General features: G+C 53.4%; 1 protein-coding gene across 1 annotated transcript in view; it reads right to left on the bottom strand.

Moving 5' to 3' along the window:
• LOC140385688 (unconventional myosin-X-like) overlaps positions 1-19,766 on the bottom strand; it is a 706,039-nt gene that overhangs the window by 305,553 nt on the left and 380,720 nt on the right. The window contains exon 17 of the mRNA XM_072468099.1: positions 15,353-15,435. Coding sequence (XP_072324200.1) covers positions 15,353-15,435 — 83 coding nt within the window. The remainder of the gene's footprint in view (positions 1-15,352; positions 15,436-19,766) is intronic.

The following is a 19,766-nucleotide window of genomic DNA, read 5'->3' as shown; positions in this document are numbered from 1 at the left end:
TCCCTCCTGTATTCGGACTCATCGTTATTCGAGACCCGGCCCACTATGGTCTTATCGTCAGCAAACTTGTAGATGGAGTTGGAACCAAGTTTTGCCATGCAGTCGTGTGTGTACAGGGAGTAGAGTAGGGGGCTAAGTACGCAGCCTTGCGGGGCCCCGGAGTTGAGGACTATTGTGGAGGAGGTGTTGTTGTTCATTCTTACTGATTGTTGTCTGTTGGTCAGAAAATCGAGGATACAGTTGCAGAGTGGGGAGCCAAGTCCTAGGTTTTGGAGCTTTGATATGAGCTTGGCTGGGATTATGGTGTTGAAGGCGGAGCTGGAGTCAATAAATAGGAATCTGATGTAGGATCCTTGTTGTCGAGATGCTCTAGGGATGAGTGTAGGGCCAGGGAAATGGTGTCTGATGTGGACCGGTTGCTGCGGTATGCGAATTGCAGTGGATCAAGGCGTTCTGGGAGTATGGAGGCGATGCGCTTCATGATCAACCTCTCAAAGCACTTCATTACGACTGAAGTCAGGGCCACTGGTCGGTAGTCATTGAGGCACGTTGCCTGGTTCTTCTTTGGTACCGGTATGATGGTGGTCTTCTCGGAGCAGGTGGGGACCTCGGAGTGGAGTAGGGACAGGTTAAAGATGTCTGCGAATACCTCTGCCAGCTGGTCCGCGCAGGCTCTGAGTGCACGACCAGGGATCCCGTCCGGACCCGTCGCCTTCCGAGGGTTCACTGTCAGGAAGGCCAATCTGACTTTGGAAGCTGTGATGGTGGGTATGGGTGAATTATGGGCTGCTGGGGCACTCGCCAGCGGATTGTTGGTTACCTGCTCAAACCGAGCATAGAATGCACTGAGTTCATCGGGGAGGGGTTAACTTGAGTTCATAGAAAAAACATTGTTTTGGTTTAAAAACCATTTGTCCATTTCTGCTGTCCCACACCTGTAGAGTGGGCCGTGTGCTCCCCACACCACAATCTATTAAAAGTTGTGGGTCGGTTGAAGTCCATGAAACACTTTGGGGTTCTGTAAACCTGGACCCATAACACTACTGGGGGGGGATTCTCCGACCCTCCCTGACGGGTCGGAGAATCGCCGGGGGCTGGCGTGAATCCCGCCCCGCCGTGCAACGAATTCTCCGCCACCAGAGATTCGGCGGGGGCGGGAACCGCGCCGCGCCGGTCGGTGGGCCCACCCCCGGTGATTCTCCGGCCCGCGATGGGCCAAAGTCCTGCCGCTGTCAGCCCTCTCGCGCCGGCGTGGATTAAACCACCTACCTTACTGGTGGGAGCAGGCAGTGCGGGAGGGCTCTGGGGTCTTGGGGGGGGCGTGGGGCGATCTGGCCCCGGGGGGGTGCCCCATGGTGGCCTGGCCCGCGATCGGGGACCACCGATCGGCGGACGGGCCTGCGCAGTGGGGCACTCTTTTTCTTCCGTCTTCGGCATGGTCTTCACTATGGCGGAGGCGGAAGAGACCCCCCTCCTCAGCGCACGCGCGGGGCTGACGACAGCAGCCGTTGACGCTCCCGCACATGCGCAGACTTCCGCCGATCGGCGAAGACCTTTCGGCCCCGGCTGGCGTGGCGCCAAAGACCTTTCCCGCCAGCCGGCGGAGCGGAAACCGCTCCGGCCCGGACCGAGCCCCTCAAGGGCCCGGCCCGGACTTCCGCACCTTTGGGGCGGCCCGACGCCGGAGTGGTTCCCACCACTCCATCCGGCCGGGACCCCCCGCCCCGCCGGGACCCCCCGCCCCGCCGGGACCCCCCGCCCCGCCGGGACCCCCCGCCCCGCCGGGACCCCCCCACCCCGCCGGGACCCCCCGCCCCGCCGGGACCCCCCGCCCCGTCGGGACCCCCCGCCCCGCCGGGACCCCCCGCCCCGCCGGGACCCCCCGCCCCGCCGGGTAGGGGAGAATCCAACCCCTGATATTTATATACATACCCATTTATAAACACCCATTTCTTAAAGGTGCTCTCACATGACAAGGTCAAGAACTGCTCATTCGGGTTCAAGCTGTTGCCCCTGCCAACCTCCTCTCACAGGCAGACTTCAGACTCATTAAGAAACCCCCCACGGTCCTTCCAGCTACCTGCAAGCTCCTGGATTACAACGGGAATGCCGTCACGGCACTGGGATCCTGCCAGCTGCACGTATCCAACCGACACACACTAGCACGGTTACGCTTTGAAATTGTTAAGCCGGACAGGGCTGAACCTCATTCAAAGGGTTTACACCACAACATCCTCCCATCCTTCAGGCCGACATCGACAACATCCTCGCCCAGTATCCAGATGTGTTCAACGGGATGGGCACGCTGCCGTATCGATACAAGATTCTGCTACGACCTGATGCCAAGCCAGTGGTCCACGCACCACGACGAGTCCCTGCTTCACTGAGAGAGCGCCTGAAGGCACAGCTCACGGATCTTCAGCAAAAAGCATCATATCCAAGGTCACCGAACCGACTGACTGGGTCAGCGCGATGGTGTGCGTAAAGAAGCCTTCGGGGGACCTGCGCATCTGCATCGATCCCAAGGATCTCAACAAGAATACCATGCGGGAACACTGCCCCATCCCGAAGCGGGAGGAACTCACGAGCGAGATGGCACACACGCGCTTCTTCACCAAATTGGATGCATCACAGGGATTTTGGCAAATCCAGCTGGAAGAGTCCAGCAGAAGGCTCTGCACCTTCAACACGCCTTTTGGCAGATATTGCTACAATCGCATGCCATTTGGCATCATCTCGGCATCGGAGATATTCCATCGCATCATGGAGCAGATGATGGACGGCATTGAAGGGGTTCGTGTGTACGTGGATGACATCATCATATGGTCCACGACCCCTGAAGAACATGTGTCCCGTCTCCAGAAGGTATTCCGCCGTGTACATGCCAACGGCCTGAAGTTAAACAGGTCCAAATGTTGTTTTGGCACATCGACGCTCAAGTTCCTAGGCGACCAGATCTCCCAGCATGGTGTGCGCTCAGACACAGACAGAATCAAGGCCATCGAGGCGATGAAGGTCCCTGAGGACAAAAAGGCGGTGCTGCGCTTCTTGGGTATGGTCAATTTTCTGGGCCAGTTCATTCCAAACATGGCCACACACACCACAGCCCGACGCAACCTGGTGAAAAAGTCAACTGCCTTTGAGTGGAAGGCGGCACACCAGACAGAGTGGCTGGAGCTGAAAGCCAAGCTCACCACTGCACCAGACCCTGCATTCTTCGACCCGGACCTGGAGACAAAGATATCCACAGATGCGAGTCAGGACGGCATCGGTGCGGTGTTGCTTCAACGAGATGACACATCATCCTGGGCACCAGTAGCCTACCCATCAAGGGCGATGACACCCACTGAAACCAGATATGTTCAGATTGAGAAGGAGTGCTTGGGTCTTCTCACCGGCATCCTCAAATTTCATGATTATATCTACGGCCTACCGACATTCACTGTCGAGACGGATCATAGGCCTCTGGTCCACATCATCCACAAGGACCTGAACGACATGACGCCTCGGTTGCGGAGAATCCTGCTTCAACATAGGAGGTATGACTTCCACTTGGTGTACACACCTGGCAAGGAGCTCATCATCGCTGATGCATTGCCCCGCTCCGTCACCTCGCCCAGTGAGCCGCTGGAGATCATCCAGCACATCGAATCGCAGGTGCAGCTGTGTGCTAGCACTCTCCCGGCGACAGCGGAGAAGGTAGTTCTCATCCGTGATGAGACAGCCAAGGACCCCCTCTTGCAGCGCCTCATCCACAACCTCACCAATGGCTGGCAGAAAGGGCAGTGCCCACAATTTTACAATGTAAAGGATGACCTGACGGTGATTGATGGTATCCTCCTCAAGCTGGACCGGATTGTCATTCCGCTCAGTCTCCAGAGCTTGGTGCTGCACCAGATTGATGAGGGACACCTGGACGTCAAGAAGTGTAGACGCAGAGCCCGACAAGCTGTCTACTGGCCCGGCATCAGCCAGGACATCACGAACATGGTCCTGAACTGTGCTACCTGTCAGCGGTTCCAGCCAGCGCAGAGCAAGAAGACGCTCCAACAGCATGACAGAGTGACCTCTCCGTGGTCCAAGGTTGGCATCGACCTCTTTCATGCGAATGGTCGCGACTACGTATTGATCATCGACTATTTCTCGAATTGGACTTCCGGGTGCGGCGATGCGGAGCTAAGCCGCACGATTAGGCAGCTCCCGCTACCACGGACTTTCGGGCTCGCTAGAGGAGCCCCAACTGAACTTTTTTTGACAAAAACCCGTGGGGAAGGGAATTGAAGGTCCCCCTCCAACTTCTATGAAACGGACCAGAAGTGTAACGGCCAAAGGAGCGGCACTGGAGCAACGGGAGAAGCGAGGGGAAGAAAACAAAATGGCGACGGCCAGGGACAAAGGGGAGCTGCAGGAGTTCATCAAGCGCTGCTTCGAGGAGCAGCGCGAGGAGATGCGCAAGGAGATGTTAGCGCCTATGCTTTCGGCAATTGAAGGACTCGGGATCACCCAGAAGGCCCACGAAGCTAAGATCCAGGAGGTACAGAAAAGAGTCAGTCAGAACGAGGACGAGCTCGTGGGCTGGCGGTGAGAGTGGAGCAGAACGAGGCGCTACACAAGAGGTGGGCGGGAAGACTCGAAGACCTGGAGAACAGGTCGAGGAGAAAGAATCTGCGAATCCTGGGTCTCCCTGAGGGAGTGGAGGGGGCTGATGCCGGGGCATACGCGAGCACGATGCTCGAGGCGATGATGGGCACGAAGGCCCCTTCGAGGCCGCTGGAGTTGGACGGGGCACGTCGGGTGCTGGCGAAGAAGCCCCAGGCAAATGAGCCGCCAAGGGCGATGGTGGTGAGGTTCTACCGGTTCACGGACAGAGAGTGGGTCCTGAGATGGGCCAAGAAGGAGCGGAGCAGTAAGTGGGACAATGCAGAGATCCGAATATACCCGGACTGGAGCACGGAGGTTGCAAAGCGGAGAGCGAGTTTCAACCGGGCCAAAGCGGCGCTGTACCGGAAAGAAGTGAAATTCGGAATGCTGCAGCCAACGCGACTGTGGGTCACATACAAGGGCCAACAGTATTACTTCGAAACGCCTGAAGAGGCGTGGACCTTTGTACAAGCCAAAAGTTGGATTCTAACTGAGGGTTTGTGAGGGTGGGGGGGATGTTTTGGGGTTTGATGTGTGATGGTTGTTGTATATAGGGGGTCAATCACGCGCAGGAAATGTTACATGGGCTGGGGGAGAGAGACAAGGCCGCGACAGGAGCTGCGCCAGAGGGGGCGGAGCGGGCTTTGGAAAGCGCGGGGTTTCTCCCGCACGCGGGAGGAAAGGTGTGAGGGGGAACTCCCACACGGGGAGGTCAATGGGACGGCGGGGGAAGCTGGGGTCAGCAGGTGTCAGCTGACTTACGGGAGTGACATGGGGGAGCAAAAAAGCTAGACAGGGGTCTAGCGGGGGGGAGGGGACGGGGGGAAGGGGGGGGTGGGGAAGGGTTGCTGCTGCACTGGCCGAAAGGGAATGGTACCCAGAGGAGGTGGTCGAGACGGGGGTCACCCCTCTGGGGGACTGGAGGGTGAGAGACTGGCCCAGGAAAGGAGATGGCTAGTTGGCGGGGGGGGGGGGGGGGGGGGGGGGGGGGGGGGGGGGGAAGAGCCCCTCCAATCCGGCTGATAACGTGGAATGTGAGGGGCCTGAATGGGCCGATTAAGAGGGCCCGAGTGTTCGCGCACTTAAAGGGACTGAAGGCAGACGTGGCCATGCTCCAAGAGACGCACCTGAAGGTGGCGGACCAGGTCAGGCTAAGAAAGGGATGGGTAGGACAGGTATTCCACTCGGGACTGGACGTGAAGAATAGAGGGGTGGCAATTTTGGTGGGAAAGCGGGTGTCATTTGAGGCCAAGAATATCGTAGTGGATAACGGAGGGCGATATGTAATGGTGAGCGGTAGGCTGCAAGGGACGTGGGTGGTGTTGGTAAACGTATACGCCCCGAACTGGGATGATGCAGGATTCATGAAGCGCATGTTGGGGCGCATTCCGGACCTGGAGATAGGAGGACTGATAATGGGAGGGACCCAGCACTGGACCGCTCCAAGTCAAGGACTGGAAAGAGGCCGGCGGCGGCCAAGGTACTTAGGGGGTTTATGGATCAGATGGGGAGAGTGGACCCATGGCGGTTTGCAAGGCTGCAGGCCAGGGAATTTTCTTTCTTCTCCCATGTACACAAAGCCTACTCCCGGATAGATTTCTTTGTTCTGGGCAGGGCGCTCATCCCGAGGGTGGAGGGGGCGGAGTATTCGGCCTTAGCCGTTTCGGACCATGCCCCGCACTGGGTGGAACTGGAGCTGGGAGAGGAGAGGGACCAACGCCCGCTGTGGCGGCTGGATGTGGGACTGCTGGCGGACGAGGTGGTGTGTGGGAAGGTGAGGGGGTGTATCGAAAGGTACTTGGAGGCCAACGACAACGGGGAGGTGCGGGTGGGGGTGGTATGGGAGGCGTTGAAGGCGGTGGTCAGGGGAGAGCTAATGTCTATCAGGGCTCACAGGGAGAAGACAGAGGGTATGGAAAGGGAGAGGTTAGTGGGGGAGATTTTGAGAGTGGACAGGAGATACGCAGAGGCCCCGGAGGAAAGATTACTTGGGGAAAGACGACAGCTCCAGACGGAGTTTGACCTGTTGACCACAGGGAAGGCGGAGGCACAGTGGAGGAAGGCGCAGGGGGCGACCTACGTGTCTGGGGAAAAGGCTAGTCGGATGCTGGCACACCAGCTCTGTAAGAGGATGGCAGCGAGGGAAATAGGGGGAGTCAAAGATGGAAGGGGATCCACGGTTCGGAGTGCAACGAAAATAAACGAGGTATTCAAGGCCTTTTATGAAGAGCTGTACAGATCCCAGCCCCCAGCGGGGAAGAGGGGCTGAGACCATTCCTAGATCAGCTGAGATTCCTGAGGTGGAGGAGCAAGAGGTGGCTGGTTTGGGGGCACCAATTGGGTTGGAGGAGCTGAGCAAGGGTTTGGGGAGCATGCAGGCGGGGAAGGCCCCGGGACCGGACGGATTCCCGGTGGAGTTCTACAGGAAGTACGCAGACCTGTTGGCCCCGCTACTGATGAGGACCTTTAATGAGGCAAGAGAGGAGGGGACCCTGCCCCCGACAATGTCGGAAGCGACAATTTCTTTGATCCTAAAGCGGGACAAGGACCCACTGCAATGTGGATCGTACAGGCCGATCTCGCTCCTCAATGTGGATGCAAAGTTGCTGGCAAAAGTGCTGGCCACGAGGATTGAGGACTGTGTCCCGGGGGTAATCCACGAGGACCAGACGGGATTTGTAAAGGGCAGGCAACTAAACACCAATGTGCGGTGGCTCTTAAACGTGATAATGATGCCATCGGAGGAGGGAGAGGCGGAGATAGTGGCAGCTATGGACGCGGAGAAGGCCTTTGACCGAGTAGAGTGGGAGTACCTCTGGGAGGTGCTGCGTAGGTTTGGGTTCGGGGGAGGGTTTATCAGTTGGGTTAAGCTCCTTTACAGAGCCCCGGTGGCGAGTGTAGTGACGAACCGGCGGAGGCCGGAGTACTTTCGACTGTACCGAGGGACGAGGCAGGGGTGCCCCCTGTCCCCCCTGTTGTTCGCATTGGCGATCAAACCATTGGTCATGTCATTGAGGGAGTCTAATAAATGGAGGGGGGTGGTCCGAGGGGGAGACGAGCATCGGGTGTCGCTATATGCGGATGACCTGTTGCTGTACGTGGCGGATCCAATGGAGGGCATGGTGGAGGTCATGCAAACTCTGAGGGAGTTTGGGGAGTTTTCGGGCTATAAGCTCAATGTAGGGAAGAGTGAGCTCTTTGTATTACAGGCGGGGGACCAAGAAAGAGGGATAGGGGACCTACCGCTGAGGAGGGCGGAGGGGAGCTTTCGGTATCTGGGGATCCAGATAGCCAGGAGTTGGGGGGCCCTACATAAACTGAATTTGACAAGGTTGGTGGAGCAAATGGAGGAGGATTTTAAAAGATGGGGCATGTTACCGCTCTCGCTGGCGGGTAGAGTGCAGTCGGTCAAAATGGTGGTCCTTCCGAGGTTTTTGTTTGTGTTTCAGTGCCTTCCCATCGTGATCACCAAGGCCTTTTTTAAGAGAGTAGGTAGGAGTATTATGGGGTTTGTGTGGGCGAATAAGACCCCGAGGGTAAGGAGAGGGTTCCTGGAACGCAGTAGGGACCGAGGAGGGTTGGCGCTGCCAAACCTGGGGAGCTACTACTGGGCAGCAAATGTGGCGATGATCCGCAAGTGGGTTATGGAGGGAGAGGAGGCGGCATGGAAGAGGATGGAGATGGCGTCCTGTAAAGGAACGAGCCTGGGGGCGTTGGTGACGGCACCACTGCCGCTCTCGCCGACAAAGTATACCACGAGCCCGGTGGTGGCGGCAACGCTAAGGATCTGGGGTCAGTGGAGACGGCACCGGGGTGCAATGGGAGCATCGGTGTGGTCCCCGATCAGGGGTAACCACCGGTTTGTCCCGGGGAAGATGGACGGGGGGTTCCAGAGCTGGCATCGGGCGGGGATTGGAAGAATGGGGGACCTGTTCATCGACGGGACGTTTGCGAGCCTAGGGGCACTGGAGGAGAAGTTTGAGTTACCCCCGGGAAATGCCTTTAGATATATGCAGGTGAGGGCTTTTGTGAGGCGACAGGTGAGGGAATTCCCGTTGCTCCCGGCACAAGAAGTTCAAGATAGGGTGATCTCGGGTGCATGGGACGGGGAGAGCAAGGTGTCGGCAATACACCAGGAGTTGAAAGAAGAGGGGGAAGTGCTGGTAGAAGAGTTGAAGGGTAAATAGAACATAGAACATAGAACATAGAACAATACAGCGCAGTACAGGCCCTTCGGCCCACGATGTTGCACCGAAACAAAAGCCATCTAACCTACACTATGCCATTATCATCCATATGTTTATCCAATAAACTTTTAAATGCCCTCAATGTTGGCGAGTTCACTACTGTAGCAGGTAGGGCATTCCACGGCCTCACTACTCTTTGCGTAAAGAACCTACCTCTGACCTCTGTCCTATATCTATTACCCCTCAGTTTAAAGCTATGTCCCCTCGTGCTAGCCATTTCCATCCGCGGGAGAAGGCTCTCACTGTCCACCCTATCTAACCCCCTGATCATTTTGTATGCCTCTATTAAGTCTCCTCTTAACCTTCTTCTCTCCAACGAAAACAACCTCAACTCCATCAGCCTTTCCTCATAAGACTTTCCCTCCATACCAGGCAACATCCTGGTAAATCTCCTCTGCACCCGCTCCAAAGCCTCCACGTCCTTCCTATAATGCGGTGACCAGAACTGTACGCAATACTCCAAATGCGGCCGTACGAGTTTTGTACAGCTACAACATGACCTCCCGACTCCGGAACTCAATCCCTCTAACAATAAAGGCCAACACTCCATAGACCTTCTTCACAACCCTATCAACCTGGGTGGCAACTTTCAGGGATCTATGTACATGGACACCTAGATCCCTCTGCTCATCCACACTTCCAAGAACTTTCCGCATTCCTGTTATTCCTTCCAAAGTGAATCACCTCACACTTCTCTACATTAAACTCCATTTGCCACCTCTCAGCCCAGCTCTGCAGCTTATCTATGTCCCTCTGTAACCTGCTACATCCTTCCACACTGTCGACAACACCACCGACTTTAATGTCGTCTGCAAATTTACTCACCCACCCTTCTGCGCCTTCCTCTAGGTCATTGGTAAAAATGGCAAACAGCAACGGCCCCAGAACAGATCCTTGTGGTACGCCACTTGTGACTGAACACCATTCTGAACATTTCCCATCAACCACCACCCTCTGTCTTCTTTCAGCTAGCCAATTTCTGATCCACATCTCTAAATCACCCTCAATCCCCAGCCTCCGTATTTTCTGCAATAGCCTACCGTGGGGAACCTTATCAAACGCTTTACTGAAATCCATATCATAGAATTTACAGTGCAGAAGGAGGCCATTCGGCCCATCGAGTCTGCACTGGCTCTTGGAAAGAGCACCCTACCCAAGGTCAACACCTCCACCCTATCCCCATAACCCAGTAACCCCACCCAACACTAAGGGCAATTTTGAACACTAAGGGCAATTTATCATGGCCAATCCACCTAATGTGCACATCTTTGGACTGTGGGAGGAAACCGGAGCACCCGGAGGAAACCCACGCACACACGGGGAGGATGTGCAGACTCCGCACAGACAGTGACCCAAGCCAGAATCGAACCTGGGACCCTGGAGCTGTGAAGCAATTGTGCTATCCACAATGCTACCGTGCTGCCCACTAATAGATATACACCACATCAACTGCCCTACCCTCGTCTACCTGTTCAGTCACCTTCTCAAAGAACTCGATAAGGTTTGTGAGGCATGACCTACCCTTCACAAAGCCATGCTGACTATCCCTGATCATATTATTCCTATCTAGATGATTATAAATCTTGTCTCTTATAATCCCCTCCAAGACTTTACCCACTACAGACGTGAGGCTCACCGGTCTATAGTTGCCGGGGTTGACTCTGCTCCCCTTTTTGAACAAAGGGACCACATTTGCTATCCTCCAGTCCTCTGGCACTATTCCTGTAGCCAATGATGACATAAAAATCAAAGCCAAAGGTCCAGCAATCTCTTCCCTGGCCTCCCAGAGAATCCTAGGATAAATCCCATCAGGCCCCGGCGGAGGAGCTGGGGGAGGAGATCGAGGAAGGTCTGTGGGCTGATGCCCTAGGTAGGGTTAATTCCTCCTCCTCGTGTGCCAGGCTCAGCCTGATACAATTTAAGGTGGTCCACAGAGCTCACTTGATGGGGGCGAGGTTGAGTAGGTTCTTTGGAGTAGAGGGCAGATGTGGAAGGTGCTCAGGGAGCCCGGCGAACCATGTCCATATGTTTTGGTCATGCCCGGCACTGGAGGGGTTCTGGAGAGGAGTGGCGGGAGCAATATCTCAGGTGGTAAAAGTCCGGGTCAAGCCAAGCTGGGGGCTAGCAATATTTGGAGTAGTGGACGAACCGGGAGTGCAGGAGGCGAAAGAGGCCGGCATTCTGGCCTTTGCGTCCCTAGTAGCCCGGCGAAGGATCTTGCTAATGTGGAAGGAGGCGAAGCCCCCCAGCCTGGAGGCCTGGATAAACGATATGGCTGGGTTCATAAAGTTGGAGAGGATAAAGTTCGCCTTGAGAGGGTCTGCGCAGGGATTCTACAGGCGGTGGCAACCGTTCCTAGACTACCTCGCGGAGCGTTAGAGGAAGGTCGGTCAGCAGCAGCAGCAACCTTGGGGGGGGGGCGTCCTGGGAGAGGGGGGGGGGAGCGGGGAGGGGGGAGGGGGGTGGGGGGGGGTGGTGGTGGGGGGGGGGACGTCCTGGGATGGGGGGGGGGGGTGAAAGGGGGGACTGCCTGGGAGGGTGGATGAGCAAGAGATAACATGAAGGGTTGGGGAAACTGGCACGTACGGGTGAGGGCCAGTGTACAAAGCTGTGTAAATATATCATTTTGCCATGTATATATCTTGCTCTGCGCGATTTCTCGTTATTTTGTTACGGGGGGGGGGGGTTATTGATTGTAAGGGAGAAAAATTGTGTTAAAAAACTTTAATAAATATATATATTTTTTAAAACAACTATTTCTCGAATTACTCTGAGGTGTTGAAGCTCCCGGACCTCACCTCTCGGACCGGCATCAAAGCCGGTAAGGAAACGTTCCCAAGGCAGGGCATCCCAATCACCGTCATGACGACAATGGCCCGTGCTTTAACAGTTCAGAATGGTCCATGTTTGCAGGTCATACAATTTCCAGCATGTCACCTCCAGTCCGCACTATCGGCAGTCCAATGGAAAAGTCGAGAAAGGGGTGCACATTGTGAAACAGCTCATCCGCAAGGCCGCGGACTCTGCTTCCGACATACACCTTGCGCTGCTCGCGTACAGGGCGACCCCACTGTCCACTGGCATGTCGCCGGCTCAACTCCTGATGAACAGGGACCTGCGGACGACGCTTCCAGCCATACACCTGCCCAACCTGGATCACCTCCCGGTGCTGCAGAAGATGCAGCAGCTCAGAGACCATCAGAAGCAGGGCTATGATGCTCATGCCACCGATCTGGCCGTGCTATCCCCGGCAGACACTGTCCGGATGGTGGGTGCTCTGCCCCGGCTGTCGTTGTTCAACAGGCCGCGTCCCACTCTCATGTTGTACGTATGGCTGATGGCTCCATCGTGCGAAGGAATCGACGGGTACTGCGCAAAGTTGCCTGCCCGCAACCACTTTATCCTCCATTTCCATATGTTGAATTGCCACCTCAAAGAACAAAGAACAAAGAACAAAGAAATGTGCAGCACAGGAACAGGCCCTTCGGCCCTCCAAGCCCGTGCCGACCATGCTGCCCGACTAAACTACAATCTTCTACACTTCCTGGGTCCGTATCCCTCTATTCCCATCCTATTCATGTATTTGTCAAGATGCCCCTTAAATGTCACTATCGTCCCTGCTTCCACCACCTCCTCCGGTAGAGAGTTCCAGGCACCCACTACCCTCTGCGTAAAAAACTTGCCTCGTACATCTACTCTAAACCTTGCCCCTCTCACCTTAAACCTATGCCCCCTAGTAATTGACCCCTCTACCATGGGGAAAAGCCTCTGACTATCCACTCTGTCTATGCCCCTCATAATTTTGTAGACCTCTATCAGGTCTCCCCTCAACCTCCTTCGTTCCAGTGAGAACAAACCGAGTTTATTCAACCGCTCCTCATAGCTAATGCCCTCCATACCAGGCAACATTCTGGTAAATCTCTTCTGCACCCTCTCTAAAGCCTCCACATCCTTCTGGTAGTGTGGCGACCAGAATTGAACACTATACTCCAAGTGTGGCCTAACTAAGGTTCCACACATCTGCAACATGACTTGCCAATTCTTATACTCAATGCCCCGGCCAATGAAGGCAAGCATGCCGTATGCCTTCTTGACTACCTTCTCCACCTGTGTTGCCCCTTTCAATGACCTGTGGACCTGTACTCCTAGATCTCTTTGACTTTCAATACTCTTGAGGGTTCTACCATTCACTGTATATTCCCTACCTGCATTAGACCTTCCAAAATGCATTACCTCACATTTGTCCGGATTAAACTCCATCTGCCATCTCTCCGCCCAAGTCTCCAAACAATCTAAATCCTGCTGTATCCTCCGACAGTCCTCATCGCTATCCGCAATTCCACCAACCTTTGTGTCGTCTGCAAACTTACTAATCAGACCAGTTACATTTTCCTCCAAATCATTTATATATACTACAAAGAGCAAAGGTCCCAGCACTGATCCCTGTGGAACACCACTGGTCACAGCCCTCCAATGAGAAAAGCATCCTTCCATTGCTACTTTCTGCCTTCTATGGCCTAGCCAGTTCTGTATCCACCTTGCCAGCTCACCCCTGATCCCGTGTGACTTCACCTTTTGTACTAGTCTACCATGAGGGACCTTGTCAAAGGCCTTACTGAAGTCCAGATAGACAACATCCACTGCCCTACCTGCATCAATCATCTTAGTGACCTCCTCGAAAAACTCTATCAAGTTAGTGAGACACGACCTCCCCTTCACAAACCCGTGCTGCCTCTCACTAATACGTCCATTTGCTTCCAAATGGGAGTAGATCCTGTCTCGAAGAATTCTCTCCAGTAATTTCCCTACCACTGAAGTAAGGCTCACCGGCCTGTAGTTCCCGAGATTATCCTTGCTACCCTTCTTAAACAGAGGAACAACATTGGCTATTCTCCAGTCCTCCGGGACATCCCCTGAAGACAGTGAGGATCCAAAGATTTCTGTCAAGGCCTCAGCAATTTCCTCTCCAGCCTCCTTCAGTATTCTGGGGTAGATCCCATCAGGCCCTAGGGACTTATCTACCTTAATATTTTTTAAGACACCCAACATCTCGTCTTTTTGGATCTCAATGTGACCCAGGCTATCTACACACCCTTCTCCAGACTCAACATCTACCAATTTCTTCTCTTTGGTGAATACTGATGCAAAGTATTCATTTAGTACCTCACCCATTTCCTCTGGCTCCACACATAAATTCCCTTGCCTATCCTTCAGTGGGCCAACCCTTTCCCTGGCTACCCTCTTGCTTTTTATGTACGTGTAAAAAGCCTTGGGATTTTCCTTAACCCTATTTGCCAATGACTTTTCGTGACCCCTTCTAGCCCTCCTGACTCCTTGCTTAAGTTCCTTCCTACTTTCCTTATATTCCACGCAGGCTTCGTCTGTTCCCAGCCTTTTAGCCCTGACAAATGCCTCCTTTTTCTTTTTGACGAGGCCTACAATGTCTCGTTATCCAAGGTTCCCGAAAATTGCCGTATTTATCCTTCTTCCTCACAGGAACATGCCAGTCCTGAATTCCTTCCAACTGACCCTTGAAAGCCTCCCACATGTCAGATGTTGATACCTCGAACCACGAGGCCACCAGTCAGGCTTCCATCCCGCCTGTCAAGGCCCCGTCGTCCCCACCGCCACCTCTCCAGCGGTCGACCAGGATCAGACGCAAGCCTCAGAGACTGGACTTGTGAACGTTTGTTTTGTTTGCTCTGTTCTGTTGTTCTCCGTCAGTCACGTTAGACAGACTCATTCACTGGTAAATACATTCACATACCCCAACACAACATAAAAAAAGGGGAGATGTCATGATATACAAACATGCAGCTAATGAACACATAGAATAGGACACGACCAATGAGCAGTCAGGACACTCAGGGGTGGTATCTCACTATAAAAGGGATGAGGCACTCACACCCCGCCTCTTTCCACAGACCAACATCTACAGAGTGAGACAGGGTGTGTACCCTCGGCATCACACCCAGCACATGGCTTAGAGCAAGACTGGGTCAGTTAGACTGAGTTACTACATTTAGATTAGCAGAGAGTCGAACTCATTGAGAACTGTGCTGATAGTTCAATAAAACACATTGAACTCACTTCAAAGTCTGGAGCATCTTTTACTCAAAACTGCATCAAGTGGCAGCTTGTGTTATTCCAAATTACACAACACAACACTCTTCATCAGCCAAACATGGAACTGTTGAGATGCAAGTCACAGGCAAAATCCAGCTGGTCCCCTTCACTGTGGGGCCGGCCAAGCACGACTTGATGAGACCCCCACAGTCTGCTGCTTGTCTCAGTGCCACCTCCCCTGGCAGAGCAGCCAGCTGGATACCACAGCGAGCCCACCTCATCGCCCTCCCTCATTCCTGGTCCACCCACTGCCCTTAAAAGGACACAACCCCCAGAGGTGGCATTTTAACTGGCTACACAACCGGGGAAATTCACCCCGAGAGGCATCGAGTTCTCACCTACTGTCCTTGAAAAGGTTCAGGATGTCATCTCGAAAGGTGTCCCTGTTTTTCTCAAGAAATCCACGGACATCATACATGACCTGGAACAGGAAACAGCTGGTCAGGGGCTAAGGGTCACAGCCTGTGGGGGGGCCAGGTTGTACGGGCGGTCTGACCCCAGGTGAAAGGGTACATCTCATTGAGTGGTATTGACACTGTGCAGTACTCAGACTGTCTGATACTAACACCTTGTGGATGGAAACCGCGTGGTGTTGAGAGCATGGCATTGTGGTATTGTCACTGATCCAGAGACACAGCGTAATGCTCTGAAGTTCAAACACCCCCACGGCAGGTAGCGCTTTTGAATTCAATAAAAATCTGGAAATAAAAGTCTAATGATGACAATGAACCATTGTCGATTGTTGTAAAAACCCATCGGGTTCACTATTGTCCATTACCCGGCCTAGACTTCAGGTGACTCCAGACCCACAGCGATGCACTTGACTCTTAACTACCCCCCTCTGAAACGGCCGAGCAAACCACTCAGTTTAACGGAAATTAGGGATGGACAATAAATCCTGGACCAGCCAGCGAATCCCATGTTCCTTGAACGAATAAAAAAAGTGATGCTGAAACCGCGTGATATGGGCGCTGTGTGATATGGACACCAAAGCACAAAGAACAAAGAAATGTACAGCACAGGAACAGGCCCTTCGGCCCTCCAAGCCCGTGCCGACCATACTGCCCGACTAAACTACAATCTTCTACACTTCCTGGGTCCGTATCCTTCTATTCCCATCCTATTCATATATTTGTCAAGATGCCCCTTAAATGTCCCTATCGTCCCTGCTTCCACTACCTCCTCCGGTAGTGAGTTCCAGGCACCCACTACCCTCTGCGTAAAAAACTTGCCTCGTACATCTACTCTAAACATTGCCCCTCTCACCTTAAACCTATGCCCCCTAGTAATTGACCCCTCTACCCTGGGGAAAAGCCTCTGACTATCCACTCTGTCTATGCCCCTCATAATTTTGTATACCTCTATCAGGTCTCCCCTCAACCTCCTTCGTTCCAGTGAGAACAAACCGAGTTTATTCAATCGCTCCTCATAGCTCATGCCCTCCATACCAGGCAACATTCTGGTAAATCTCTTCTGCACCCTCTCTAAAGCCTCCACATCCTTCTGGTAGTGTGGCGACCAGAATTGAACACTATACTCCAAGTGTGGCCTAACTAAGGTTCTATACAGCTGCAACATGACTTGCCAATTCTTATACTCAATGCCCCGGCCAATGAAGGCAAGCATGCCGTATGCCTTCTTGACTACCTTCTCCACCTATGTTGCCCCTTTCAATGACCTGTGGACCTGTACTCCTAGATCTCTTTGACTTTCAATACTCTTGAGGGTTCTACCATTCACTGTATATTCCCTACCTGCATTAGCCCTTCCAAAATGCATTACCTCACATTTGTCCGGATTAAACTCCATCTGCCATCTCTCCGCCCAAGTCTCCAGACAATCTAAATCCTATCACCGTATGATATGGACACCGTGTGATATGGACACCGTGTGATACGGACACCGTGTGCCACAGAAACTGTGTGATATGGACACCGTGTGATATGGACACCATGTGATATGGACACCGTGTGACACGGACACCGTGTGCCACGGAAACTGTGTGATATGGACACTGTGTGATATGGATACTGTGTGATATGGACACTGTGTGATATGGACACCGTGTGATATGGACACCGTGTGATACGGACACCGTGTGCCACGGAAACTGTGTGATATGGACACTGTGTGATATGGACACTGTGTGATATGGACACTGTGTGATATGGACACCGTGTGATATGGACACCATGTGATATGGACACCGTGTGATACGGACACCGTGTGCCACGGAAACTGTGTGATATGGACACTGTGTGATATGGACACTGTGTGATATGGACACTGTGATATGGACACTGTGTGATATGGACACGGTGTGATATGGACACTGTGTGATATGGACACCGTTTGATATGGACACTGTGTGATATGGACACTGTGATCTGGACACTGTGTGATATGGACACTGTGTGATATGGACACCGTGTGATATGGACAGTGTGATATGGGCACTGTGTGATATGGACACTGTGTGATATGGATACCGTGTGATATGGACACCGTGTGATATAGACACTGTGTGATATGGACACTGTGTGATATGGACACTGTGTGATATGGACACTGTGATATGGACACCGTGTGATATGGACACTGTGATTTGGACACTGTGTGATATGGACACCGTGTGATCTGGACACTGTGTGATATGGACACCGTGTGATATGGACACCGTGTGATATGGGCACTGTGTGATATGGACACCGTGTGATATGGACACCGTGTGATATGGACACTGTGTGATATGGACACCGTGTGATATGGACACTGTGTGATATGGGCACTGTGTGATATGGACACTGTGTGATATGTACACCGTGTGATATGGACACTGTGTGATATGGGCACTGTGTGATATGGACACCGTGTGATATGGACACCGTGTGATATGGACACTGTGTGATATGGACACTGTGTGATTTGGGCACTGTGTGATTTGGGCACCGTGTGATATGGACACTGTGTGATATGGACACCGTGTGATATGTACACCGTGTGATATGGATATAATAAATCTATTAAAGACTGAAAGCAAGAAATGAATGAAAATCGCTTATTGTCACATTCCGGCGCCTGTTCGGGGAGGCTGTTCCGGGAATCGAACCATGCTGCTGGCCTGCCTTGGTCTGCTTTCACAGCCAGCGATTTAGCCCTGTGCTAAACAACCCCAGAGGGAGAACACCCCAACTGGAGACCGAGACTAAAAGGAAAATGTCACCAGTACAGTTGACAAGGGGGTCCCAGTCGATGTGATATATTTGGACTTTCAGAAGACGTTTGACAAAGTCCCGCATAAGAGATTGTTGTGCGAGATTAAAGCGCATGGGATTGGGGGAAATGTATTGAGGTGGATAGAAAACTGGTTGGCAGAGAGGAAACAAAGAGTCGGGATTAATGGGTCTTTTTCAGATTGGCAGCAGTAACCAGTGGGGTACCACAGGGACCGGTGCTGGGACCCCAGCTATTCACAATATATATTAATGATTTGGATGAGGGAAAAAATGTAACATCTCAAAGTTTGCAGATGATGCCAAGTTGGGTGGGAGGGTGAATTGTGACGAGGATGCAGGGATCCTACAGCAAGATCTGGACAGGTTGGGGCGAGTGGGCAAACCAATGGCGGATGCAGTATAATTTGGATAAGTGTGAGGCTATTCACTTTGGAAGCAAAAACAGGAATGCAGATTACTACCTGAATGGTTGTAAATTGGGAGAGGGGAGTGTGCAGCGGGACCTGGGTGTCCTTGTGCACCAATCGCTGAAGGTAAGCATGCAGGTGCAGCAGGCGGTAAAGAAGGCGAATGGTATGTTGGCCTTCATTGCGAGAGGTTTCGAGTACAGAAGCAGGGATGTGTTGCTGCAATTGTACAGGGCCTTGGTGAGGCCACACCTGGAGTATTGTGGGCAGTTTTGGTCTCCTTCTCTGAGGAAGGATGTTCTTGCTCTCGAGGGAGTGCAGCAAAGGTTTACCAGGCTGATTCCAGGGATGGCGGGACTGTCACATGAGGAGAGATTGACTCGGTTAGGATTGTTCTCGCTGGAGTTCAGAAGAATGAGGGGGGGGATCTCATAGAGACTATAAAATTCTAACAGGACGAGACGGGGTAGATGCAGGGAAGATGTTACCAATGACGGGTGTGTCCAGAACCAGGGGTCACAGTCTGAGGATTCAGGGCAAACAATTTCGGACAGAGATAAGGAGACATTTCTTCACACACAGAGCGGTGAGCCTGTGGAATTCATTACCACAGGAAGTAGTTGATGCTAAAACTCTGAATATATTCAAGCGGCGGCTGGATAGAGCACTTGGGGAGAATGGGATCAAAGGGTATGGGGAGAAAGCAGGATTAGGCTATTGAGTTGGATGATCAGCCATGATGGTGATGAATGGCGGAGCAGGGTCGAAGGGCCAAAAGGCCTCCTGCTCCTATCCTCTCTGTATGTATGAAAGATGTGCTGGAGGATCTGAAACATGGGGCTGCCCCCCGCACCCCCCCCCCCTAGCCCTCGCCGAAGCCCCCCAGCCACCAACATGGCTCCCCCCGAGTCCGCAGCCACCACGCCGGGGTCCCGACAGCTGAGACCACACGTCCCTGCTCAGTTGGGAACTTGGGCCATCGGTGGCGGAGCATCAGGGTGACATGCCAACGGCATTCCAGCCGCGCGCGACACAATGGCGGCGAGTGGGGGCGGGGGGGGGGGGTTGGGGGGGGAATGTGTGGGGGGTTTGTGGAAGGTGTGGGGTGG

This window comes from Scyliorhinus torazame, chromosome 2, assembly GCF_047496885.1.
Source record: "Scyliorhinus torazame isolate Kashiwa2021f chromosome 2, sScyTor2.1, whole genome shotgun sequence".
Taxonomy (NCBI): Eukaryota; Metazoa; Chordata; class Chondrichthyes; order Carcharhiniformes; family Scyliorhinidae; genus Scyliorhinus; species Scyliorhinus torazame.
This window is presented reverse-complemented; position numbering and strand designations above follow the sequence as displayed.